Here is a 27,385-nt window from a genome sequence, read left to right as displayed (position 1 = left end):
TGTGTGTGTGCGATGAGATGATCTTGTATGTAAGAAAGTCATTATTTTATCCAAATAGTTTGTGGTTCCTACGCGTTTATCTACCGAATGTACCTGTGGTGTTTGTATGGTGACATTCTCCATCCATCTACACAGTGGCATAATTGTCAAATTGAGTAAGCAAACACCTCCAAATCAAACAAAGTAAGTGTTGTCATTTTATTTTGTTATTTTTTCAATCAATTCATTCAAATTGAATTTCAATGACAATACATGTACAACGAACTTCAACTTACAAGTAGGTCCTATCTACCTCCATGGTCCTATGTACATCAAGGGGAAAAATTTCCGTATGGTGCCACCACTTTTTCATTCCATATGAAATAATATAGTATCTAATAAGGGGCCTACTACTTGCCGTCAACTCGCTGTCAACTCACTTGCGCCGTCAACTCGCCGTCAACTCCTCCAATATACATTTAAAATCCACAAAAGAAGCATAGAACTGTAAAGTATCAGCTCAAAGTAAATTTGCGGAAGTTTTAGGTCATATTTCGGAATAAAAATTGAGTGTTTTTCTCGTGAAAAAAAAATTCTCAAAGCCGAAAAACTGTCGGCCGCCATCTTGCTTTTTCACAATGATTAGTCTTGGCCCAAGATGTCAATGATTGGTTCCTTTTTTTTATCAACACAAAATCGTTTTTGTGAATGAATTTTTACCGAAAACCATGAGAAATATGTAGTTTAGCCCAGACTTAACACTTCCGTGCCCCTTTTTATAGATTTTTCATGTAAATTTACTGAGTTGACGGCACAAAAATGAGTTGACGGCGAGTTGACGGCAAGTCGGCGAGTTGACGGCAAGTAGTAGGACCGTCTAATAATACCTCAACTCAATGAGATATCCCTTTTTGTAAAAATGAGTGAAAAGGTGGTGGCGCCATACGGAAAGTTATCCCCAATTTTTTAACAATAACACTTACACTTCATGGTGTGTTGAAATTTTTCAAGTTTTGGTTTTACGTTGCGAGAGACAGTCCGCCATTAACAGTGCTTGTGCATGCACGACATTGGAGCAACGTCACATGTTTTCACACCTTTCATTGGTTGGTATTTTATTGAATATTCAGAAGCTAGTATGGCGTGCAAAATAAATCAAAAATATTATTCAATCACTACTTAACAAATTTAATTACATTTTTGTCCTAAGGCATTTTGGCTACTATATATTAGAATCCAGAGATATCATAAGGCCTGAAAGTAAAACACCCCATCCCCCTTAAAACACACACACTACATAACAATCTGTTTTCCTCCATTTCAGACCAGTAATGTTTGGTTTCAGGAGATAAGAAACCAATCTATGAGATTTTCTCTTTAATATAGACTTAATATTTATTATGCTTATCGGAAATTATTACAGTATTCAGTAAATCAAAAAAAGATTTTTTTGGTCATTTTCCCCATATTGGCACACCATAGAATCCCAAATAGTAACCACCTCACGTGTCCCATCTAGTGGCTAAAGCAGAATGAAACTCAATCTAGCAGATAGTAATTTTGTTTTGAACTTTTGAGGTTGGATGATGTTTCTTTGACTCATTTGAATGTTGGCATTTATGCACTAGTGATTAGTACCAAAAACCAATCATTTTATAAATGTTTGAGCATAACCAACGACAGGAAACTTTATTCTCAGCATGATTAAGCCTAATGAAAATACAGACTGTGAGTGACTGCATAGCTTCTGTCACCGGTGCAGCTTGCACAATCTCGCGGTAAACGGGAATCAAAGTTGGGGACCGAAAACATATGAGGGTCGATAACGTTTGACGCTACGATACATGAAACAATGTATTTTATTGGAAAGATGACAAGTTCATTTTGTTTTTTTATAATAATAATAATAGTAATAGTCTTTTTTATTTTTAGTTATAAATTAAATTAATAGCGTTGTTTAATTAATAATTTTTTATTATATTTTTTCATACAGTCAAACTTGTCCCATTCGACAGCTGCCATACAAAACATAATGATTTACAGTTGGTTATTGGTGGTGTATTGCCGTCTGTCATTACACTACTAGCTAGCTGTACACTAACATGGCATCTAAGATGGTAAATAAATTAGCATACAAATACTCCTAGAGTCCTAGAACGAATTTGGGTTCAACTCGTACCCAGGTCAACTCGTACCTAGGTCAACTCGTACACCTAAGTCAACTCGTACCCGAGTCACCTCGCACCAAACTTCCCAAGTCAACTCGTACCCAAATAAAACAAGTATTCCAAACGTTTTGGTTTCAACTCGTTCTGATAAATATTGTAATTTAACTTATTTATTTACATTGTAAATCTATTCATTGTTGCAATGTTTGTTTTTTTCATGTTGCAGGTAACAGAAGAATAAGCGAATAACGCAAGGCCTAATGTGTTTAGAGTTTTGGGTTAGAAAAAGTAATGAAAGGATAATAAAATAAAAAATTTTTTTGTGTGAATGAATACTTTTACTTTCAGAAAAAGGTAATCAGAATGTCTCCAAAAAAATATTGGGATAGAAATAGCATTGAAACAATATATTTTTTAATTGATTTGTTTGAATCGAAAAAGGATTATCAGAACATACGTAAATGAACGAATTGAATGAATTTTTACCATGTTCTTTTGGGAACCCTTTAACAAGAAAAAAAACGAGGGAACTATGAATGTTTGCGTTTTATACGTATCACAATATTATTTCACTGAAAATGGTTTGTTTTTAAGCACAAAAGAGAGGAACTGTTTTAAAAAATTTGAAGAATATTGCGGTAAAACATTTTAAACTAAAAGAAAGCAACGTGGATCTGAATGAATGTCCCTGCGAAAAAAAGCAGAAATGAGATGAACATCTAACATTATTAAAAACGAAATTCATGAAAAGTTTTTATGATTAATAAAAGTGAGTATAGGGAACATCATTTTTATTTCCTATCACTTATAAAATCACGCCTCACAGAAATTCTCCGTTTCGGCATACAATGTACGTTATACGGTACGAGTTGACTTGGGTACGAGTTGACCTGGGTACGAGTTGACCTGGGTACGAGTTGACCTGGGTACGAGTTGACTGGGGTACAATATTTTGGGTACGAGTTGACTTCGGTACGAGTTGACTTCGGTACAAGTTGACATAGGTACGAGTTGACCTGTTTCGTATAGAACTATGGTGTTTGTTCGTGGAACAATTACATTAGTGTAAGGAACCTCTCTTATAGCTTTAGTTGGCTAGTATAACATGTATTAGTAACATACCAGCATACAGTAGAAATAGACTATATATGACCAACATAATTTCTTTCCATTTGCGTACAGTACTAGTCTATGTGGTGCCTTAAAATTACACGGCTAGTAAATTAAATAAGATGTTTATTTCTGGCAATTCTGTCAGTGTTTAAACATTTATTTGTTACTTTTATTTAGTCAAACAAAAAGTAACAGTATGCAAGGAAGAAATAATTTTAAAAACAAACAACAGGAGTAAAATGAAACAAATACATACATCATGTACGTACTGTACACAAAAAACACCTGTAGGCATTTTACTAAAAAGCGACGTAACACCACTCAGCTGTTTCCATGCTTGTCACGTAGAAATGTAGGAAGCTTATGTAATTTCATAAACTACGTAACAATGTTGTGATATATGATCATTGTAGTACTTTGTAATATGCAAAAAGCTTGATTTACAAACTTTAGTAAATACAAGTGATCAATAGCTACATGACAGCTTACTAAGGGAATAACCGGCCTTTTAAGTTTTTAACCGGCCTTTTAATACCGGCACGGCAATGACCCTGCAAGTTTTTAAAAGGTCGTTTATGAACAACACATCACTCTTTTATTCCCATTTATAAGTGCCCATTTTGTTAAAAAGCGTAAAAATAATACAATTATAGACACTTTGACATTTGAAAATTTGAGGTTTGAAATATTTGTTCACAAACTTTGTGCAGAATCTGTTTGATGCGCCTGCGCGTGGGTTGTGTGTATGCGCGTGCGCTTAGAAATTGATTACGCGCTGTTACTAATATAGCTATGAATTGCGTTCCGCATGATAATATTTGACACAGGGAATCCGGCTGGTTATACACAGCCCCAGCTGGTCATTATCAACCGTTTAAACACCCCCACGTGACGCGCTCTCCACCAATAGGAGAAGCGAAACTGTCTTGGGTATTTAAGCAATTAACGCAACCCATTATAGCTATTTAACATGATGCTGATGATTAATCAAGTGCATTCTTACTTGTTTATGTCAGTACTAAGACAAGGGTCTTCATATTGACTCGTATTAGAATGGATTATTTCATCATCATCATCATGTTCAAATACTTTTAGTGATTGTGTTTCTTTTACTTCAGCTTCCTCTTGTTCCTGGTTCATTGTTTCCTCTCGTCTCCAAATAATCAAATGCCAATAAACGGACATTACTGCAAGTATGGCAACAATATAAACAACTGCTATACCTATGTAATTCAGTGTATTAATAACTGGTGAAAATTCATTACCATCACACTGTAATTCATCTGTCACATAATTGTTTGAATCTGAGCAATGGACGATTGTAACTGGATCACTTGTTACATTCATTCCAACATCATTGAGTGCTGTGCATGTTATTATTAAACCATCATCTGCATCTGTGATGTTAGTTATTCTCAAGAATCGACCAGAATGAATAAGTTCATATCTGTCTTGAGTTATGGTAATTAATTGTTCTTGGGTCATGTGGGTTGTATTAGAATACCAAAGTGACCACTGATGGTCGATAGTGCCAGGTACTACAATGCATTCCAACTGTAGTGTTATACCTTCAGAACCAGTAGACTTATAAGTTGGATGTAAAAAAACATGGACAGTCATGTTAATCATTAATGGATTGACTGAACACCATGGTCCATCATTAATGCTATTGCCTGCAATACATCTGAATTCCTTGAAATTATCCTCTTCTTTAAGAACGTGTTCCAATTGGTAGTTCATCCCTGGATAGACTGTCTTTGAGTGTAGTTCTTCTGTTGATGTAATCCATGTTAGCTCTGTGTGTATTTTGGCGTCCTCAGGAACTTCACATTCTAAGCTAATTGTGTCACCAATTGAAGGATTCTGTGGTTTGAAATCGCAAGTAGGTGTTGGAGAATTAAGAACTGTTAAAACTGCACAACTTGAATGGCCAACTTGATTCCCATTATCTGTTAAGAACAATGCATATAATCCAGAGTCTTCTTTCTTAATGTCAGAGATTCTGAGTTCACTGGTAACACCATCTTTAAACAATAGAGACAATCGATGAGCCCTATTTAGGACTGGGTCCAATGCAGGGGAAAGACAGGTACCAACAGTTTTGAATGATCCTTGACTACATGAGGTCTCACTATATACCCAATGTATGCTACCACATGACTGTTTGTCGAGGGTGGTACTAGAAAATGAGGCAAATCCTCCGACTTCTACGGTGATGTTGTCTGTTGGTTCAATTCTAAACAAGTTTTTATTTGCACACTCGACCAAAGGAAGGCAAACTTGAAGTCCAACAATAAGTACAAGTTTTAATAAGTTTTCCATTTTCTCTGGTCAGCTGACGTAACAACACTCTATGGCCACTCATCTACACTTCAATGTCCACTCACTGAAGTACTGTCTGCAATTGTAGGTAATGGATGTGCTACTACAAGTAGACCATTTCAGAATTCATTTCAGATTCTCCTTTGTCCAAAACTACATGTATCTGCAAGCAATAAATCAGCTTATTGTCAATCATGTAAACTGTATTCTTCAGCCCGCTTGTAAGGTGTTATCCAGAAATATCGTTATACATGTAACTTACTATGATGTTGTATAAAACTCGCAGAGCGTTTCCGCTTACATTTTCAGTACTCACAAACTTAAGTCTTAGCCAATTTAGACTATCACCTTTTGACTATTGACATTCAACTGGAAATAAACAGTTCTGCTGATTTTGAAGTTGAGCTTTCTACTGTGTACGTGTATCAGTGTACAATCTATAAAAAGCCCAACCTGGTTGTGTGATCTATGGTCATGTGGAAGTGAGGAAACTTCCTGAGTGGGTTTGGTTTGATGGTTCAGGATGGAGCCCTATGCGGGTTTGTGGATGGCCATGGTGGTCGTTACATCAGGGACCTTAGGGACTTTTAGGAAGTGGAAGGTTAATACCGACATGTTTGTCGTGATAACTTTTCCTGTTTTACAAAAGGTAGCATGCAGTATATTGGTCATGCTTTCATACAATGTACATGGGGGATACACAATTGAAAGTGTTTGGGAAATAATCTGTGTTGAGTGTAAATTACTTTAGTTTGAGCTGTTTTAACAATGATTGGAAACAGAGGTCCTTTGCTTGAACCAAAACTCTTAATAAGTAGGCTACATATTAAGACCAAACCGGCTCTTTTCAGAGCCACCACTCCTTCACAAGAGATTTTACTCATGGTTGTACCCGTAAGTTTACTATTCATATTTATATTTAACTTTACTCTTACATGTCTTAGGCTACATTACATGTATGTAGGTGCTACACATTATAAATATTAACTTCATACTGAGAAAATGTGAAGTTAGAACTCTTAATAAGTGAAATTGTAAAGATTTGTGTTAATAAAACATCTACAGTAGATTTTTATTTTTAAAATGAAGCTTTGCAGGCAAGTACACAAACTAGGGGGGTCTATACTTTTACTGTCATCTTAGACCTAATGGATATTGGTTAAAAAGAATGGTTGGTTGGTACAGTTTAGTCAAACTTAGAGCACTGATGAGTAACAACATTAGAGTACTGAGTAGTAAACAATCCTGGCGCAACGATTGATCATTTTACATTCCACCTTTTATCTTCTTGGTAGACCTTTAATTCTAGATTTGTAGGCAATTGGTTGTGTATTGACTGTAAATTTAAAGTACACATTATTAGGGAATTGCCTTGAACCATGGAGGAAGAAACTGACCTTCCTCTGACAATACTAACGCTGTTGATTTAGGTCACCAATTAAACCCTTCATTGATCGTGTTCAGCCAAGCTGACATACAGTATTGATGTATAAACCATAGCTCTTTACTCGTACCTGGATGGAGTCGAATAAGATTGATTCAAAATAAGCTTTTACAGCAGGCATGATCTGGCTGACTATACACACCTTAATACTGTTTGTTGCATACTGTTTGTTGCATACTGTTTGTTGCATACTGTTTGTTGCATACTGTTTGTTGCATACTGTTTGTTGCATACTGTTTGTTGCATGTACCAGACACTGTGATCTTCAACTTGTTTGAGAATTATCCAAAATGCTTATTTTCAGGAAAGCATGTATTATGAGTTACATGTATAAGTTGAGTCAAAATGAAACTAAGTTTCTTTAAAAACCTATTCTTCAACTTCCTTATGAATTGAGATCCTTCCTGATCATGTATAGTACACCTACTCGTTGTCAGTTACTGTAGTGTAGTGCAGAGCTCAAATCAACAGAATTAGACTCAAATATTACAAGTCGTTTTACTCAGGAGCGGAGGGATGCATAAATGCATATTGAATTTTGTGAACATTAAGACCTAAATATATAACCTTTTATGTGCTACCCTTGGCATGCAATTTTGCTGTACATGTATGTGGGTCAAGTGCAACTGATGTATTGACAATTGATATGCCACTAGTTTGTATTGACAATTGACATGCGACTGGTATGTATTGAGGATTGACCTGGAAATATCCAGCCTGTTTGAATGAAAGATTTGAATGGAAGTTTGTTGTCCTTAACACCCACAGCGGTATTCTACAGCTTTTTGAGCTTCACTGTAGCTGGTCATGCTGGTTATTGATTATTCTGAGTTTAAATCGAAATGTTGTTTCTGTATGCAGTTTAAGATTTGACTTAACTGTAGTTTGTTGCCTTCAATGTTGTGTGCTCCATTCAGTTCAAAACATTTAGGTCTTTTCTGAATGATGATGTTTACATAATTCTCTGTTAGACAAGGAACTAATGATTGATATTTCTTTCTTGTCATCCTTTATTATCCAGTCAGGAATCAATATGGAGGGTCTACAGGTACCTAAGCCTCAATTCCCATCTCTCAACTCACCACAGCGAGCTTCTGCTACTAATGGTACTAAGCAATCAAGGAAAGTAGCCCTAACCCCTGGTCATTCTCTTATGGACTGGGTACGTCTTGGGAAGAAAGAGGGACGTAACTTAAATGGTAAAGGTGGACAGATTCAGAACGTTAGTGTGGAGGAATTGGCGAGACATAACAAAGTGGACGATGCTTGGATGAGTATAAGAGGTTCGTTTCTTCAAGATTACAATCAAATGTAGCTTTGATTGTATGATAGGCTTAACAGGTGACAGTGACACTTGATTGATACATAGGTGACAATGACAATGACATTGAATTTCCTGTCAGCCTCTATAGATGCAAAGAGATGACAAATTACCTTCAAAAGTCCAAGATAAAAATGTACAGCTTGAGGTAGTTGGCTCAATCAGTAAGTAGATGTGGAATTCAAGTGAGTAATGAATTGTATCCCTTAACCTTTCTTGTTTACTGTACTTGAGGTAGTTGGCTCAATCAGCAAGTAGATGTAGAATTCAAGTGAGTAATTAACTGTATCCCTTAACCTTTCTTGTTTACTGTACACAAACTCCACAATTCCTTTGTGAAACATACATGTACCACTTTCAATTGGCAGTCTGTATTAACCACTTCTTTATTTATACATGTATGAAGCTAATTGCTTAAGGCGTTAGTGTTGAAGCCGAGACCATCTTAATAATGAACCCAATTTTATTCTGTTGTATTTGCACATTCAGGCAAGGTGTACAATGTGACTCCATACATGAATTTTCATCCCGGAGGTGAAGATGAAATGATGCGAGGAGCTGGTGCAGATGGAACAAGTTTATTTGATGATGTAAGTTCAGTATTTAGGAGTTGGTTCTAGGCAGTTCTGTGTTGGAAATAACATGGATAATAGTCGATCCTTTCATTAATTTGCCAACAAGTTTAGTGCTTTCTGCTCTACCAGCCAGGCTTCCGAAGGATGATGACCAAGCCTACATCCATATGGACTGTGAAGGGGGCAACCCTGTAGGTGGCAATGGCCCCTGGAAAAAAAAGGTTAATTGTAGCCCACACCTTGAAGTGGCCTTGAGACCTTATGTTTCAGGCCACAGGATACAAAGTTTATAAAAACAAAAAATATATATATCCACCAATTGGTGACATGAAAGCTGCTTGATGCCTAGTGGTGGATGGATTACCCGGATATTCATATTTGTTTTTTAATATTTTCAGGTTCATCAGTGGGTCAACGTGGAATCAATGCTGGAGAAATGTTACGTTGGTCAACTTCGGAAATCCATTGAAATCAAAGACAGGCTCAAAGGTATCATTTTAGTGTGTTTACTGTTTTTTATAAAATTCACAATTTCTGATGCACAGGGGTAGACACATAGATCTTAAAGGGAATCCAGTTTTCTGGCTTTTTACCTTAGTTTTGTTTTTAATTGGATAAAAAGCATGTAGCATTGTATCTCTATGTCGTCAGCAACTTATGATTTGGTAGCTAAAAATAGATTGTTACGGGAAATAATGGCGAGAAGTCCACCCTCCAGACAACATGTATTTGGTTTTGGGAATGGATGGTTACTTTGTGTTATTACTCAAGCTCAACATTATAGCTTGGTGTCCTCTTACCCAATTAGCACTTCATTTGATTTTATGTCTAATGGAATAACAAGTTTACCAAAGACCTCTCATTTTGTATTTTTTTAAAGTCAAAACACGTGAACTTATCACTTTTTGATTTGTAGATAACAAGAAAGAAATAAACCACCTCAAGGATACAGCACCAGTAAACTCAGGTAAATTTAAATCAACTTTTAGTTTTCCTCTGTTGATACAATTAAATAAAAATTACACCCTAGTTAAAGGATGATTGTTTCAAGTTTGTATTATGTCTTAGTAAGTTATCAACATCTTTCTTGATCTTAGATTTTAAAACTCCCACTAACTCTGAGCCGGGAGCAGCTATCGTAGAGAAACCTAAAGCCAGGTAAGAGTGTTGAGTAGGTTTTGAGATCTCAGTATCAAGATCAGGGTTGTAGCTAGACCAATTTTAGTGGTGGGCAATATGTCCAATTTTGTTGGAAGTCTCCCAAGGGCAAGGGGATCAACAAAATTATTCATGTTTAATTATGGGGCCAATATTGCTGAAGTGGGGCCATGTTCCCAAACTGTTCATGTTATGGGGCCATGCAATAAGTTGAATGGCCTTTTGATTGTGTTCTTTCTCTGTGACATTTGATTCTCCTCATCATTAGCTGTGTCTCAGATCAATGCATAGTGGACAATATTTGAAATCTGTGTTGGGCAGCATAATGTATTTTTCTCAGAGTGCTGGGCAAAAATTGTGAGTTCTGGGCAGGACCGCCCAGGACCGCCCACCGTGGCTACAACACTTATCAAGATTGTCTAATTGTGAAACTATACTTTACACCATCACAGTTTATCAGTTCAGCAACTAGATTGTTGCAAATCTGCCATTATTTATATTTGTAGGGAAGATTAACTGTTTATAATTGACACTGATCTTATTATGTTGAACAACAAGTAATCAGCTTATTTCTAAGCTGAAGATAGTTGGTAAACTAATGCTAATGTTGTTTTCTCATCAAACCTTCTCTCCTTTAGACCTTTACAAGATGGTGAAACTCTATCCTCTTGAACCTTTTTAATTTCTTGTTTCCAGTTGTTGAGTTAAAAGTTGCGTAAGTTATAGATGTTTAAACTACATGGACATTGGACCTTAATGAATCTTTTAATATACATTTTTTGTTTCAGGTACGACTGGTACCAGAATGGAGGGCAGATGACTGTCACAATATACACCAAGTGTAATGTAAGTTGATGTATGGAGTATTTTTTATTCAGTTGACCCAGTAAAGTAAGTCATCTTATTTTCTCAACGAATGTTACACAATTATCTCATTTTACATGTTGTAACTTCTTTACCAAGTCACTCAACACACCTTATCATGGTGTGACCATCTTGACTGTCTCTCATTCATAACCAAGTCACTCAATACACCTTATCATGGTGTGGCCATCTTGATTGTCTCTCATTCATAACCAAGTCACTCAATACACCTTATCATGGTGTGGCCATCTTGACTGTCTCTCATTCATAACCAAGTCACTCAATACACCTTATCATGGTGTGGCCATCTTGACTGTCTCTCATTCATAACCAAGTCACTCAATACACCTTATCATGGTGTGGCCATCTTGATTGTCTCTCATTCATAACCAAGTCACTCAATACACCTTATCATGGTGTGGCCATCTTGACTGTCTCTCATTCATAACCAAGTCACTCAATACACCTTATCATGGTGTGGCCATCTTGATTGTCTCTCATTCATAACCAAGTCACTCAATACACCTTATCATGGTGTGGCCATCTTGACTGTCTCTCATTCATAACCAAGTCACTCAATACACCTTATCATGGTGTGGCCATCTTGACTGTCTCTCATTCATAACCAAGTCACTCAATACACCTTATCATGGTGTGGCCATCTTGACTGTCTCTCATTCATAACCAAGTCACTCAATACACCTTATCATGGTGTGGCCATCTTGACTGTCTCTCATTCATAACCAAGTCACTCAATACACCTTATCATGGTGTGGCCATCTTGACTGTCTCTCATTCATAACCAAGTCACTCAATACACCTTATCATGGTGTGGCCATCTTGATTGTCTCTCATTCATATCCAAGTCACTCAATACACCTTATCATGGTGTGGCCATCTTGACTGTCTCTCATTCATAACCAAGTCACTCAATACACCTTATCATGGTGTGGCCATCTTGATTGTCTCTCATTCAAATGAAAGTAACCATATCGAGGCTGGAAGGAGAAATAGTCTGGTGCTTTTTTGTATTTTCAGTATTTCATCTAGCTCTTTATATTTACTATGTGTTTACAATCTGTGACTTTTTTATTGAGTTAGTTGTTAAGACTTACTCAAGAACCACATGTTCCTGCCACTTGTTATCAACGGAGAACTTTATATGATTGCTAACTATGGTTTGTCATCCATTAGCAAAAATGTTTCTTTTTACTGTTGTAGTTTGTGAAAGCAGACCATTTAGTGATTGACAAGAAGCAACGTGAACTTCAAGTGACTTTAAACATTGATGAATATGTGTACACTCTGCATGTTGGTAAGTTCTATCTTTACTCAACTTTAATATATATATGGGGTGTGTTCAATGAAGCAAAGTAGTCAGGATTTGTGGTTTTAAAAAATTTGTCTTTGCATTAATTAGTTTAGGCAGCATAACATCACTGCTCTCTAAATGCAAATTTGTTGTAATTTGGCCTCTGCTGCTAACAGTTGTTCAATAAACCAATTGTTTATTTATCTATCTAAGTGAGAGTACTGGTTTGCCACTAAGAATAAAACAAATGTGCACTGTTTCCTTAGGTTCCTTAAGAATTGTACTAAACTAAGGTTTATTCTGATCCTCCAGCCTGGTTGTAGTTGAAAGGGAAATGAGGAAAATGAGACTTTTGTTTTCTTGCAAAGACAACACTTGTTATTTTATACCTCTTGTGAATTTCTTGATTTGCCTATTCTTGATGAGTTCAAACTTCAACAGCCCTGTGCTTATTTCAGTGTTGGGTGTAAACATGAAGTTGTAATCTGTTTTTCTGGTCTTGTCTTGGCATTTTAAGTGACGGATAGATACTGGCAGTCAATCCTGTTACCTTCAATCTCAACAGTTGTAGTTTACCAAATCTATTTGAGTTTTCAAATAATATGTGATTTTCCTACAGGTTTGTTTGCTGATGTTACAGATACCTACAATGGTGAGTGTTCATTTTGAAATCTATAACCTTCACTCCTGTACAGGGGTATAACCTCAGAATAGGGATGTAGGAACCTGTTGAGAACCTACTGCCCTGTTGCTCACCTTTCCCCTCCTTGCCAAGTGAGATTTTAAACATGCTTAAATGAATGGTTCAATACATTAAATCCCCCCTATTCGGCCTTTGCGCCTGCTTGCCCCCCCCCCTCCTTAAAATATGTGGTTACACTATATGCTGCTTTTCAAACTTGTCATACCCAAGCTTCACTTGTGTGTACCTTCATACACAAAGTGGGCTTGACTCTGTCGTATGGCACTTCAACTCATTCGTGAAGTGCAGCAAGATCTAGCTATGTCTGTATAAATATGTGAGTTTATACTACGACTGCTTCTACTACTGATAATAATAATGTAAACACCAATGATGTGCACTTATCTGGTAACTGATCAAAACACCTGCCCAAGATGAACAACTATAAATAGACTGAAGATATCTCATAATGTTTAAATATTTGGTTCTGTAATAAAGGGCATTCATTGTTTTCCTTTACATGTTATAGCAATTTTTACGTAGGAACCCCAATGTTACCAACAATAGTAGAATGAAGTAATAATGAATGTTTAGGAGAGCATTAGTGCAAATATGTTCATGAGTTGAAAGATGGAATGTTCTACCTCGTTGAATGGATTATTCCATCTTTCAATGAATGAAAATAGTCGCTTTATTGCCAGATGAAACAGATTTTTTGTTAGTTTTATATAACATCCAAGTTTTGATTGGAAGATACAACTTTCAAAATAAACAAATCTTGCCTACAATTTCTGATTGTGACATTACACCTGTTTCTTTTGATTCGGCCTGTTGGATTCAACAGTGACTATGTGCGTTCTGTAGTGCTATTTTTGAACACGCGGGTGGTGTAATGTAGTATGTGCCTTGCAGTAACTGTACTACCATGGAGCATGGTACTACTGAATTACTAAAGACAAGCGCACACAGTGATGTTTTTCGCACCTTGAAACAGTACTAATTGGATGGAACGAAATGCCCGGTGAATGGAATGAAAAATGCACGGTGAATGGAATGAAAAATGCATGGTGAGTGACGTAGCGTGCAATAGTACTTTTATTTACTAACACGTGACGGACAATCCTCCAATCTAATGGCAAGGATCTGCTTGGGTGTTATATAATAGAGTGTATTAGTTGTTGTAGCTTGGAAAACCCATAGTCCAACCTTAGTCTTATATGCTTGTAGTAAGTGTGTTATATTATTGTATACTTTTAATTTTTTGACTAAATGTTGGCATCAATTATCAAAACTTAGTAAAGCGCCTTCAGTATCTTTGAGGCAAATTTTTAGCATTGTATTATCAAGTATTTGTTATAATTAAATAATAGCATAAAGTTATAAAATCCATCATCATAGACTATACTGTTATTGATTTTAAGTCAATCTTTGAGTCCAATTATGAACTATTTGTTGTAGGTATCAAGGTGCTTAATGTCCCAGTAGTTTGAGTTATCTTCGTTGAGCCAGCTAGGAGCCTTGTCATAGACTATATCATCCTAGACATTGTTATTGACTTTAAGTCAATCTTTGAGTCCAATGTTAACTATTTGTTGTAGGTATCAAGGTGCTTAATGGCCCAGTAGTTTGAGTTATCTTCATTGAGCCAGCTAGGAGCCTTGTCATAGACTATATCATCCTAGACATTGTTATTGATTTGGAGTTAATCTTTGAGTCCAATGTTAACTATTTGTTGTAGGTATCAAGGTGCTTAATGGCCCAGTGCATCGAGTCATCTTTATTCTGAATAAGAAGGATGTTGACTTGAAATGGGTAACGTTTGGTTCACCTCTTGAAGGGAATAACACAGTAGTGCACAAAACAGATAGAGGTAAGATTTCTTATAGGTTGCACACTGAACTAATAATATTAGTTTGTATCATTCACATTGATTGTCTTCTATCTCTGATGCTCTGTGACATGATTAAAAAAAAAAACTTCAAACAAAATGTAAAAAACAAAGTAAATCAATCCCCTTTTTCTGTTGTTTATCTAATGACATATTTGCAACTTCTCTCCCTGTGCATTTAATGCATTTTTGGGTGTCCCAGTCCCTCTATGTATTTAGCCACTTCTCATGTCTTTTCTTTTGTATTGTTACGGCCTACACTTTGCCATTGTTTGTTGGCCTTACTGCAGTAGGTCCCAATCGGATGCTTATGTTCTGATCAATGTTTCCTTGTGCAATGTTTATAATAGTTAGTCCCTTTTTCTGCTGTAGATAAACTAGTATACTTTCAACCTCTCCCTATGTTTTTATAAGGCAGTAGCATATGAAACAAAGGCTCCCAGGCCACAGTTATAAGGTTAACTTTTTTATTTCCTATGGGTGTTGCTGGCTTTGTTGTATGTTCCTGTGTCATTTTGATTATTGTATTGTGTGAATGCCGAATAAATAATAAACTAATAATAAAGTTTTTGAATGATTAATTATTGATATTTTTATTTCTGTTTTGTATAGATCCAGTATTTCGGTCATGTGAGGTGTTGTCTTGTCAACCATTAACGCATGACATCAAACTGTTAGCTCTTCAGTTACCACAAGGAAGTCACATGATCATCCCTATTGGATACCATGTGTATCTCAGAGTCAATCATAATGGTAAGAAAGTAAAGAAACTGATTCTTAACCATGTGCTTCTCAGTCACAGAAATGCTCAAGAACATAACTCAAGAGACTTTCTCTGACCTAAGATCCACAGTCAACACCCAAAAGCTGCATTCGTCTGGCAGATACCTATCGATCACGCTATTTCATGTATTTATGATATGGTTTGAGAAGGCATTGAGACTGTTCTCCCGAGTAGAGAGAACTGTGGATAAGGCACCTTCAGGTCTGAACAACCAAGAAGAAAATGAATAATAATGTTCAGTCTGTAGTAATTATGGTTATAAGAGATTGACTACTTTATAGGTTTATGACTCACCTGCACTACCTGATGAACGGATTTTTTCCCTCGGCGCTGGAACAGAAGCACGTTTATAATTCGGGAAAGTTTTGGTTTCTCCGTGTGTTCAGACAAACAAAACAGACGTACACTGACTTGACGTAATGATAACAATTAACGACGAAATTATGAACTTGTAACTGTTGAATAATAACTGCTATTAAATTGAACGATGAAGCTTAACTTTTGGTTTGTTTTTTTGACATGTAAAACTGCGACAGGAAAACAATGGCTGCCGTCATAACACACATGTTTATAAACCAGCGAAAAACTATATACATGTATACACTCCCTGTAGCTTGCAGGGTACCAGTCACTTTTCTCTGGTCTGTGTTGATTGGTTAAAAAGGAGCAGTCACTACAAGTCTTTTTCACAGAATATCCTCATTTAAGTAAATACTGGGCCTTTCATTCTCCCTTCTTTTTCTTGCCTATTCTAACTGCATTCTGCCTCTCTCTGTTTTCACTTCTGCCCATTTGACTACTTCTGTTACACCAGTATACTTTTATGTGTTTGTTGTGTTGTCATTCTACCTTTTGAGAAAGACTCTGCAAAGGTTTAAATTTAAGGCCATTAACTAATTGTGTTTGCATCAATTCATTTCATTGTATTGAAAAGTTTCAGAATAGCCAAATAAACCTTTTGAATTGTGAAACTATTAAAATCGCATTTTCATAATGATTGTTCTTTAAAGGTGAAGAATTAAGCAGACCCTACACTGTCGTCTCTTCAACGCTTCTACCACAAGATTACAAAGCTAAACAAATATGTGGACGGATTATTTATCTGATGATCAAGATGTATCCAGATGGACAATTTACTCAACAGTTAGCTGGATATAAAGAAGGAGATATGATTGATGTTAGTGATTATGAAGGAAGCTTTGTAGAATCTCGTCTTGATCAAGCTGATACTCTTGTCTTAGTTGCTGCTGGTACTGGTTTTACACCAATGGTTAAACTTCTACAGTGGAATAGGATACACAACAAACAACAAACTAAGTAAGTATTTCAGGAGATTCAAAAACATTATCCAAATAATCATGTGGATTCTTATTGTGTGAATGGGGAATGTTGCTTTTCGGTCCATTGGTTGTATTTAATTACCCTTCTAATTGATGCATGGTGCTCATGGCTGAAGTACAATGTGCTTGCATGTGGTCTTCCCCCAAATCTGTCAATTCAGAATCACTTAAAGGCAGTGTGAACGTTTTGTGTAAAGGACCATGAAACTTACTGGAGAGATGCTGACTTGTTGGCAAACTATTGATAACCTCTATCTACTATACTATTTTTAAACGTTCTATATTGAATATATTGCTGATTCATTAAGTTACTTGGTTTTTGTATTGATTATTTTGCAAATTTTATCAATCTGATTGGTTTTGTGCTGAGTGCTGAGTTTATAATAAGTTCAGTATTGATTATATTGCTGATACATCAAACTGATGTTTTCTTAGATATTGCATTTTTATTGTATTTCTCTACCACATGTTCTGGATTCCATTTAAGCTTGGGCTTATGTTCAATTTTGTTATGGAACATGTGTATGTTATTGTTTTTATTTAGTGCCATCAGCATTTTGATGAATTTGTGCGCTTTATAAGTCTTCATTATTATTATTCATTTTGTACTGAGTGTATAAGTTCTATATTGACTATAATGATTATTGCCAATCAAGATGATTGGTTTTGTGCTGAATGTATAAGTTCTATATTGATTATAACATGTTTAATGATTGTTGGTAATTGTTCATTCTGATACGTATTGTTCAGTGTGCTGAGTTTAAAAGCCCAATTGATGAAATTGCCAATCAAGATGATTGGTTTTGTGCTGAATGTATAAGTTCTGTTATAATGATTTTGCTGCTACATCAAGCTGATTGGTTTTGTATTGAGTGTATTATTAATTGGTCTCTCATTCCTTTTTTTTCCATTTTGATTTTTATAAACTGCAGGCATATCAAGCTGATATTCTTTAATAAGACAGAAAGAGATATTCCTTGGAGAGAAGATTTGAGCGACTTACTTAAGACTCAACCAAAGAGCTTTGAGATCATCAACATTTTATCTGAACCCGATGAGAGATGGAGTGGGCCTAAGGGACGGATTAGGAAAGAGATTGTAGAGGAGTATTTTCCATGTCCATCAGATCAACCTCAACAAAGATTCTTGATGTGTATCTGTGGACCAACACAGTTTACTCAACTTGCTTTCAAGTAAGTAGGAAGTTGCATGTGTTTATTGTCTTTAAACTGAAGAATGTGTCATTAATAATTAACTAATTGAAGTAAACAGTGCTTTGGTTAATGTACATTTTCCTTTGTTCTTCTTTTCAAGGTTGTCCAAAGCATACGGCTACACAGATGAGATGATACATGTGTTTGCTGCTTAAAGATGTTGCTCATCTGTTAACAATAACTTGCAGTGAAACATTGGGACTGTACTTCTTAATATCAACACTTCTACTCCAAGAATTCTTACAATAACTTGCAGTGAAACATTGGGACTGTACTTCTTAATATCAACACTTCTACTCCAAGAATTCTTACAATAACTTGCAGTGAAACATTGGGACTGTACTTCTTAATATCAACACTTCTACTCCAAGAATTCTTACAATTCTAATACTGCTAATGCATACAGGCAACGACTCCGCTCATCAGCTGATCAGACCCGGCTTTCTGTTCCTAGAAATAGACGGAAAGCTGGGGATAGCTCATTCTCCATAGCTTATTTATTTATTTTATTTATTTATTTATTTCCAGGCAAACAGCACATACATAGAATAGGCAAATAAGATAAGACTACACAGAGAACAAGCCTGCAGAAAACCAAAAAGCGAAAATAATCACTAAAGGCGAAATAGCTGCCCCTCGCCTATGGAATGAGCTCCCCGCGGGTCTGCGAGAGGCGATCTCGTTGCCTGTGTTCAAAAGCCTCCTCAAGACATTTCTGTTTCCCCACCCATCCTAGTTTGTTTGTTTTTCCTTTGTCATAATCTCATGTAAAACACTCTGTTCTCCGTAGGGCGCTATATAAATGCTTTGTATTATTATTAGTGCAGTATACAGGTACAGCTATATGAACACGATATTGATTTAAAGCTATCTATTCCTTCCTCCATGCTATGACTGTGTCTTTTTGTTTTATGTATGTTCCTTTTTGCGTCTATGTGATGTTGCTGAAGTCAGCCATAGGTTTTTTAAGTTGTTGATAAGATCAAATTACTTTACTTAAAGCTATTTTAAGTGATCAATTGTTGGCTGTTGAGTGTGTTGAATGTTCTCTATGCATAACATGAACAATTGGTGTGTAGCTCAAACTTCAACAGGAGTCTAAAGTACTTAAGCCTAACAGTTTCCAATGAATGCCAGTTGTATACTATCAGAAGAAACCCATGCACCCAATTGCTAGCCTGGAGTGTACATAAATTCAATGGATGTTAGTATTGAATGTACCTTCAAATTTGTTTATTTTTGATCCATGTAGACAACAAATCTTTATACATGTATTTGGTATGGTTGACTTGTAAGAGAACAATGGCCCTTTTCTTGCTACTCTAATACCAAGGGTCAACACCAGGGGAAATCAGTTGACCCATTCACACTTGGATTGCTTTACCCCTGATCTACCCTGGGGTATGGGCATACCCTGGTGAATAGCCTCCCTCTGGAGTAGGGGGGTAAGTGGTAAAACCCTGAGTTATTCAGTTGACCCATTCACACTTGGATCGCTTTACCCCTGATCTACCCTGGGGTATGGGCATACCCTGGTGAATAGCCTCCCTCTTGAGTAGAGGGGTAAGTGGTAAAACCCTGGGTTATTCAGTTGACCCATTCACACTTGGATCACTTTACCCCTGATCTACCCTGGGGTATGGGCATACCCTGGTGAATAGCCTCCCTCTGGAGTAGAGGGGTAAGTGGTAAAACCCTGGGTTATTCAGTTGACCCATTCACACTTGAATCAATTTACCCCTGATCTACCCCGGGGTATGGGCATACCCTGGTGAATAGCCTCCCTCTGGAGTAGGGGGTAAGTGGTAAAACCCTGGGTTATTCAGTTGACCCATTCACACTTGGATCGCTTTACCCCTGATCTACCCAGGGGTATGGGCATACCCTGGTGAATAGCCTCCCTCTGGAGTAGGGGGTAAGTGGTAAAACCCTGGGTTATTCAGTTGACCCATTCGCACTTGAATCAATTTACCCCTGATCTACCCTGGGGTATGGGCATACCCTGGTGAATAGCCTCCCTCTGGAGTAGGGGGGTAAGTGGTAAAACCCTGGGTTATTCAGTTGGCCCATTCACACTTGGATCGCTTTACCCCTGATCTACCCTGGGGTATGGGCATACCCTGGTGAATAGCCTCCCTCTGGAGTAGGGGGTAAGTGGTAAAACCCTGGGTTATTCAGTTGACCCATTCGCACTTGAATTAATTTACCCCTGATCTACCCTGGGGTATGGGCATACCCTGGTGAATAGCCTCCCTCTGGAGTAGGGGGGTAAGTGGTAAAACCCTGGGTTATTCAGTTGACCCATTCACACTTGGATCGCTTTACCCCTGATCTACCCTGGGGTATGGGCATACCCTGGTGAATAGCCTCCCTCTGGAGTAGGGGGGTAAGTGGTAAAACCCTGAGTTATTCAGTTGACCCATTCACACTTGGATCGCTTTACCCCTGATCTACCCCGGGGTATGGGCATACCCTGGTGAATAGCCTCCCTCTGGAGTAGGGGGGTAAGTGGTAAAACCCTGAGTTATTCAGTTGACCCATTCACACTTGGATCGCTTTACCCCTGATCTACCCTGGGGTATGGGCATACCCTTGTGAATAGCCTCCCTCTGGAGTAGAGGGGTAAGTGGTAAAACCCTGGGTTATTCAGTTGACCCATTCACACTTGGATCACTTTACCCCTGATCTACCCTGGGGTATGGGCATACCCTGGTGAATAGCCTCCCTCTGGAGTAGGGGGGTAAGTGGTAAAACCCTGGGTTATTCAGTTGACCCATTCACACTTGGATCACTTTACCCCTGATCTACCCCGGGGTATGGGCATACCCTGGTGAATAGCCTCCCTCTGGAGTAGGGGGTAAGTGGTAAAACCCTGGGTTATTCAGTTGACCCATTCACACTTGGATCACTTTACCCCTGATCTACCCTGGGGTATGGGCATACCCTGGTGAATAGCCTCCCTCTGGAGTAGGGGGTAAGTGGTAAAACCCTGGGTTATTCAGTTGACCCATTCACACTTGGATCGCTTTACCCCTGATCTACCCCGGGGTATGGGCATACCCTGGTGAATAGCCTCCCTCTGGAGTAGGGGGGTAAGTGGTAAACCCTGGGTTTTTCGCTAAATGTGCCACCAGAACTCCATGGATTAGGGACCTAGGCAGGGATAGTTTGACTGGCGCTGGGGGGTATTCATTGGGTAAGATAAACTCCCTTTCTTCTCCAGGGCTGTTTTACATGGGGATAAGAGACAATATAGTTCTTAAAAGGTTTTGCTACAATTTTTATATCATTTATCCAGCACAAAAGATATTATGTTAATAGCTAGTGAACATTATTATATTGATCACTGTAGTACTATAATAAAATATGAATATATGAACATGTATGTGATGATAACATACATTTGTATTTTTTAAGGTAGTTTTTAAAACTTTAACTGTTAAATCTGTGTAGTGTGGGTCTATTCCACAGTTTTTTTTTACAGGTACCTAGGTAATGATGGATTCATAATGAACACGGTGCTTTCATGTACGCAGTCAATCAAAAACTTAATTCATGTAATATCTTTACATGATCATTTGTATAAAATAATGTATGGTTGAATTAGAATAATATATTTATCTATGTATATCAGTGTTTTCTTTTTTCAATAAAATAAAGTGATAAGTATGGACCTCAATGGCTAAAAAGGCAGTTCCCATTTGTGAGTGATAGTAAAATGTCTGTTTGCATCGTCCTCGTCCCTCTATAAACACACTTCGTTAGCTAGGTGCATAGTAATCGGTGTTTGGTGGGCGGCAGTCTCTTTCCCCATGTTTCCTGGACGTTTCGTTTAATTGTAATTTGTTGTTTTATAATATAACTAGAACATGCCAAATAACTTTGTCAGTTATGTCGATTGACATGTCTGCCCAATCCTTGGTCTACAATAAGGCAATTCGTACCCTTGGCCAAATCTTCTCTTATACAAAAGTCCCATGTACACAACGTTCCAACCTGCACCAAGGAACATCATAAGATGCCCCCCCCCCCCGCCTCAGTCAATGGAATGTCCTGCCAGAAACTACCGCAGAAGCTCAACAGTCAACCAATTCAAACTCCTTTAAGTGTCTCACCATCAGACTAGTTCCTTGTTGGTCTCTCTATTTATTTTTCTCTTTTACATAGTCCACCACCCCAGCGCTCTATAAAACGTGCACCAGTTTGAGCTTTTTAGACTTGGGCAATATTTTAATTTGCATTAAAGGTTATACTGCTTTGTTACTCGAAATACTAAAAAGTTATGTGTTATTGGCCTTGAAACCTTTAAGGGGTGGGGTCCGATGCCCCCCCCCCCCGATCCGCCAGTAATAAACTACATGAACTAGTGGATAACATAATGCGTAGTTAGTCTCATGCTATTGTATTTACTACATCTCAGTATTCACACTTTACGACAGCCTCCTTGGATTAAGGCATGGGTGGATTCAAAGTTTGTCAGATGGGTGGGGGTGGGGTCGCAATCTTGGACGTCTGATTTCTAAGGAGGGCGTTTTCAATAACCCATCATGATACAAAAACATATATTGGAGAAGTGTTTTATGAAAGTTAATGTTATAACTTTTCAAGTAAATATTTTAACATTATTGTCTCGTAATTAAAAGACATCTATCGACTTAATACTCTCGAAATGTTTTGCAAGCTAATATTCCGGGCGGTAAGGCCTGTTCATCGTGTTGTTTACTTTTCTACAAAGTTGGCTCGGTATGTCCACATTGTGTATACATAACGTTTGCGGCTGATCCTCTCATGCAATATTTACGATACTGATTATCCCAGCCAGGCAAACACAAAGTCCATGCTAAAGTGGAAATAGCTGAATCATTCAGAATAGTTGAGTAACTTCACTCTCTGCAATCGTTATACACGGTACCACTCTAACATTGGACACAGAAAGCTAATGGTCATCACTTATAACAAGGTAGGCATATACCAACAGGATTTTGTAATTGAATCGTTAATATTTAAGATGCGTTTTGATGGCTTGCTTTCGTATTGACATGTAGATAGTATATTAATTAAATTAACCTGATTTTCATAGGAGAGAGCACATCTATCTGACTATGGCTGCCACCACCGATACACCTGCCGGTAAAGACACCTCCATGAAACCAAAGCAATCAGATGCACTTAATATTGTTAGACTAAATGGGGTCAATTGGCCATGGATGGTTACACAAGAATCTCTTGATACACTTCGATCTTATGATGTATGGGAGGATGATGTATGGGTTACCACTTATCCCAAAGCAGGTAAGCAAGTTTCTTATATAAATGTGTTTACTTGTTTGTTAATGTTTGTTAAATAGCATATCACATCACAAAGCTGGACGGCCACTTATTTGGGCCGTCGAGTAGTCCCCCCCAAAAAAAAAAAAATTTAAAAAAAATAATAATATTTTACCAGGGGCACGTCGTCATCTACAATTGGTGCTAAAACAGGGTTATCCCCCTTCCCCCGTCCGCAAGGATTTCATTGGTATCATCTATATGGAGCAGAATGCACCACCTTTCAAACTTACGTAGCAACGGTTATGCCTTGCTCAAGGGCACAGACCTCATGATCGGGATTCGAACCCACACACTGCTGCTGACAACACTAATAGAGCTTGAGTAACTATAGACTGCACAGCCAAGACACGCAACGGCGTTGCTCTGAGGCGTTTTATTTATTTATCTGATGATCACTAGCAAAAGAAGAATCCGAATTTGTATCCAAGTACATTAAGAACCCCTTCTAAGCATGAATAAATAATAATACGATAGTGTATGATTTTGCCATGCAGGTACTCATTGGGTTATGGAGATAGTGAATCTAATCCTCGTCAAGGGTAGTGAGGATAAAGCAAATAGAGCTCAGCAATCGTCTCCAGTTGAGTTTGATCCATTCCAGCCAGGGAGACGTCCACTACCTCCCAATTCTCCTGGACCTCAATATAAAGCAATGAAACAATGGAAAGCACCAAGAGTCATCATGACACATCTTAAAGAAGAAATGATGCCTTCTCAGATTTATCAAGGCAAAGGAAAAGCAAGTCATTCATTATTATGCAGTGACATCATGTATTATTCCTTCTTAACATGACGATGCCCGTCTCTGATTGGTTGGTGTGTGGCTTTTCCTTTTCCATTGCTCTTAAAGAGGAAATGATGCCTTCTCAGATTTATCAAAGCAAAGGAAAGGCAAGTCAAAGCACGGAGATGGTCAATTGTTGCTTTGAGTATCATGAACCGAAACAAAACTCTGATCACCCCCGTTGACCCAACACTTTCCCGTTTTCTCAATCTCGTGGTGTATTCTAAGCAAACTTTGGGTTCCTTTGTCTAAGCTATAAATACATAATATTATCACACATGCAGGGGCGGATCCAGGATTTCCCAAACGGGTGGGGGCGTGACTTATATTATGTGCCGACTCTGTAAGGGGTAGCTTTGTAAGGGGTGGCTTTGTAAGGGGGTGACTTTGTCAGGGGGTAACTTTGTCAGGGGGTGACTTTGTATAAGCGGGTGACTTTGTAAGGGGTGACTTTGTTAGGGGTGACTTTGTAAGGGGTGACTTTGTTAGGGGGTAACTTTGTCACGAGGTGACTTTGTCAGGGGGTGACTTTTTTGTCAGGGGTGACTTTGTCAGGGGGTAACTTTGTCAGGGGGTGACTTTGTATAAGCGGGTGACTTTGTTAGGGGTGACTTTGTAAGGGGTGACTTTGTTAGGGGGTAACTTTGTCACGAGGTGACTTTGTCAGGGGGTGACTTTTTTGTCAGGGGTGACTTTGTCAGGAGGTGACTTTGTCATGAGGTAACTTTGTCAGGGTGACTTATATTATGTGCCGACTCTGTAAGGGGTGACTTTGTAAGGGGTAGCTTTGTAAGGGCTGGCTTTGTAAGGGAGTGACTTTGTAAGGGGGTGACTTTGTAAGGGGTGACTTTATACGTGACTTTATACTTTGCAAGGGGTGCGGGTTTTTTCACTGACAGGAAGGGGTGGCGTGCGCCCCCTACGATCCGCGCCTGATTTGGCCATGTTTTAATCAAATATAATACGATAATGCTAATGATTGGTTTTGTTTGTACTTTGCAGGTGATTTACGTTATTCGGAACCCAAAGGATACAACTGTATCCAACTGGAAGTTTCTTAAGGACTTTGGATTTCACCCTCGCTATAAAGAATGGGACTTTTTTGCTGAAGAGTCTTTCACTGAAGATAGTAAGTTACATTTTATTGTACAGTTGTTACTCTTTAGTCAGGGGTATGTCATTGAAAGGATTCAGCAGAGAAAGTATATATTCAGATGACTACAGTAATTAAATGACAAAAGGTTTAGAATAATTGGTTCTTAATAGTTCAAAGTTATTATGCTTTTATTTCAGTTGTATTTGGTTCGTGGTTTTCTCATGTCTTGGATTTCTGGAACAAACACCAACATGACAAAAACTTTCTATTCGTCAAATACGAAGATATGAAAAAGGTATAATTTGTAATGGTTTATTTGCTTGTTCCTCTCCTATGTTTTATTTTATTAATTTTTGTTATACATAAGCTATTATAACTTTTTTCTCTGCAACTTTTAGATGAACATCTTATCTTATTGTCGTATGTATAATCAATAAACTTACGTTTCATTTTACTTTATTTATTTTTTTTAGGATAGGAAGGGAGCAGTGATCCAAATTGCGGACTTCCTGGGAAAGCGTCTGTCAGACGAAGAAATAGATCGTGTAACTGAACTCAGCAGCCTGGAAAGCATGAAGCAAAGGTTTTCAACAAGTAAACCAGATGGAAGTGCGCCTTCAAGTGGGAAGCCACCAGCCACTGGAAATAAGCCGAAACTAGGCGCACCTTCAATCATCAGGAAAGGTTGGCGAATTAGATTCTATGGCCACTGTTGATATTAAATTATTACAATATTATGAAAGTTGTAGTAGATGAGCGCCAATTGTAATTCTAATATGTTGTATTTATTTGTTTTTTTAACCCAGGGGTTGTTGGAGACTGGAAGTCCTATTTCACTGTTGCCCAAAGCGAGGCTGTTGATACTTTGTATAGAGAGAAAATGGCAGGATCCTCACTCGCAGTGGAGTTCTAAAATTGGCGTTATAGAGGAAACGATGAATAATAATTTACTATCCCTGGTCCCTGCCCTAAGTAATTGACACAATTGTGTTGGGATTTTTACAGGTGAACCCCACCTTCCTTTCAATTGAGCTAAATTCTAATCAAATCAAAACTACACAGAATGGTTTCGTCTCGTCAGCAGCGACTGCAAAAATAATTTGACCAGGCTACGCTTAACCAACTTTCCATCATACGATATATATACAGGAACTGTACAAAAATGTAGCACTTGCACTAATCTCTTCAACTAGGGGGCAACCAAATAACTGAGAAATGTAACTCTTGGTTCCAAATATCAAGTTACACAAGAAAAATTGACTTCGTGACTCAACAAAATAGGGCGACCGCCAACATAAGGGCTAGTATAGACGGATCAGCTGCTGTAGCGCCATCACGTTAATCAAGAGGTCGTATAGGTTCAAATCCCGAGTTAGTCTTTGCTTAACCCCAATTTAATTAAATTGCACCAAATTTTATACACGTTTCAGGTTCTCAGAGGTTACTCAAAATGCATAAAATGAACTAATGTTTTTTTATCGCCACCGCTACAATCGGTGCACCATAGGTTAAAGCCATCGATAAACAGTGTTGTCCAAGGCCCACACTTCGTGTACTACAACTTATATATAAAATAACAAACCTGTGAAAATTTAGGCTCAATCGGCCATCGGAGTCGGGAGAAAATAACGGGAAAACCCACACTTTGATATTGTTTTAATGTTTTCTCAAAAAGTACAGCATTTCATGGAATAATATTTCAAGAGAAGTCTTTCACCATTACCTTCTGTAAACCCTGTAAGTTATTTGTAAATCTGTGAACTTTTAATTTCTTTACTGTACCGAAAGTGTATAATGGCTTTAAACAAAAAATACAGAAAGGCCTATATTTTTTGTGCCAGCATGTTATGTTGATTCACACACTGACAAATAAATACCAGGAAATACTGCTTTGGACCAGATGCTGGTTCGTTTGATTTGTCAGTCTATTGTTTGGTGTTTTTTTTTTGCTATCCGTGCAGTACAAGTAGACCCTACAACAGGATCAATATCGTGAAGACTCAATGGTCA

The 27,385-nt window shown here is 37.7% G+C and overlaps 2 protein-coding genes across 3 annotated transcripts; both read left to right on the top strand.

Annotated features, from left to right (window-relative positions):
• LOC117296426 (cytochrome b5 reductase 4-like) lies at nucleotides 1–21,839 on the top strand. Of its 2 annotated transcripts, none has more exons than XM_033779344.1 (14): nucleotides 1–183; nucleotides 8,048–8,309; nucleotides 8,837–8,937; nucleotides 9,321–9,411; nucleotides 9,839–9,889; nucleotides 10,020–10,080; nucleotides 10,869–10,926; nucleotides 12,166–12,259; nucleotides 12,876–12,908; nucleotides 14,677–14,808; nucleotides 15,439–15,579; nucleotides 16,621–16,927; nucleotides 17,883–18,143; nucleotides 18,265–21,839. In XM_033779344.1, the coding sequence occupies exons 2-14, from the start codon at nucleotides 8,060–8,062 to the stop codon at nucleotides 18,317–18,319; spliced, it is 1,635 nt and encodes a 544-aa protein (XP_033635235.1). In that variant the 5' UTR covers nucleotides 1–183; nucleotides 8,048–8,059; the 3' UTR covers nucleotides 18,320–21,839. The 2 variants fall into 2 exon arrangements, with proteins under 2 accessions (XP_033635235.1, XP_033635234.1); XM_033779343.1 differs by lacking the exon at nucleotides 1–183 and adding an exon at nucleotides 7,659–7,709.
• A 1,209-nt stretch (nucleotides 21,840–23,048) lies between these two features.
• Nucleotides 23,049–26,288, top strand: LOC117296427 (sulfotransferase 1A1-like). The gene is made up of 7 exons (XM_033779345.1): nucleotides 23,049–23,124; nucleotides 23,245–23,456; nucleotides 23,990–24,234; nucleotides 25,282–25,408; nucleotides 25,573–25,670; nucleotides 25,849–26,059; nucleotides 26,182–26,288. Exons 2-7 carry the CDS (start codon nucleotides 23,267–23,269, stop codon nucleotides 26,286–26,288), a joined length of 978 nt encoding a protein of 325 aa, XP_033635236.1. The 5' UTR covers nucleotides 23,049–23,124; nucleotides 23,245–23,266.
• The last annotated feature ends 1,097 nt before the right edge of the window (nucleotides 26,289–27,385 follow it).

Source organism: Asterias rubens, chromosome 11 (genome assembly GCF_902459465.1).
Source record: "Asterias rubens chromosome 11, eAstRub1.3, whole genome shotgun sequence".
Lineage (NCBI taxonomy): Eukaryota > Metazoa > Echinodermata > Asteroidea > Forcipulatida > Asteriidae > Asterias > Asterias rubens.
The sequence above is the reverse complement of the archived record's forward strand: the minus strand, read 5'-3'. Positions and strand labels throughout refer to the sequence as shown.

What these genes read in the sequence shown, in the direction of transcription:
- LOC117296426 (XM_033779343.1), top strand. An exon ending in TGTGTACACTCTGCATGTTG is followed by an intron (nt 12,260 to 12,875) that starts GTAAGTTCTATC and finishes ATTTTCCTACAG; the next exon opens with GTTTGTTTGCTGATGTTACA. An exon ending in CACAACAAACAACAAACTAA is followed by an intron (nt 16,928 to 17,882) that starts GTAAGTATTTCA and finishes TATAAACTGCAG; the next exon opens with GCATATCAAGCTGATATTCT.
- LOC117296427 (XM_033779345.1), top strand. Translation starts at nt 23,267, where the DNA reads ATGGCTGCCACCACCGATACACCTGCCGGTAAAGACACCTCCATGAAA. An exon ending in TACCACTTATCCCAAAGCAG is followed by an intron (nt 23,457 to 23,989) that starts GTAAGCAAGTTT and finishes TTTGCCATGCAG; the next exon opens with GTACTCATTGGGTTATGGAG. An exon ending in AGAGTCTTTCACTGAAGATA is followed by an intron (nt 25,409 to 25,572) that starts GTAAGTTACATT and finishes CTTTTATTTCAG; the next exon opens with TTGTATTTGGTTCGTGGTTT.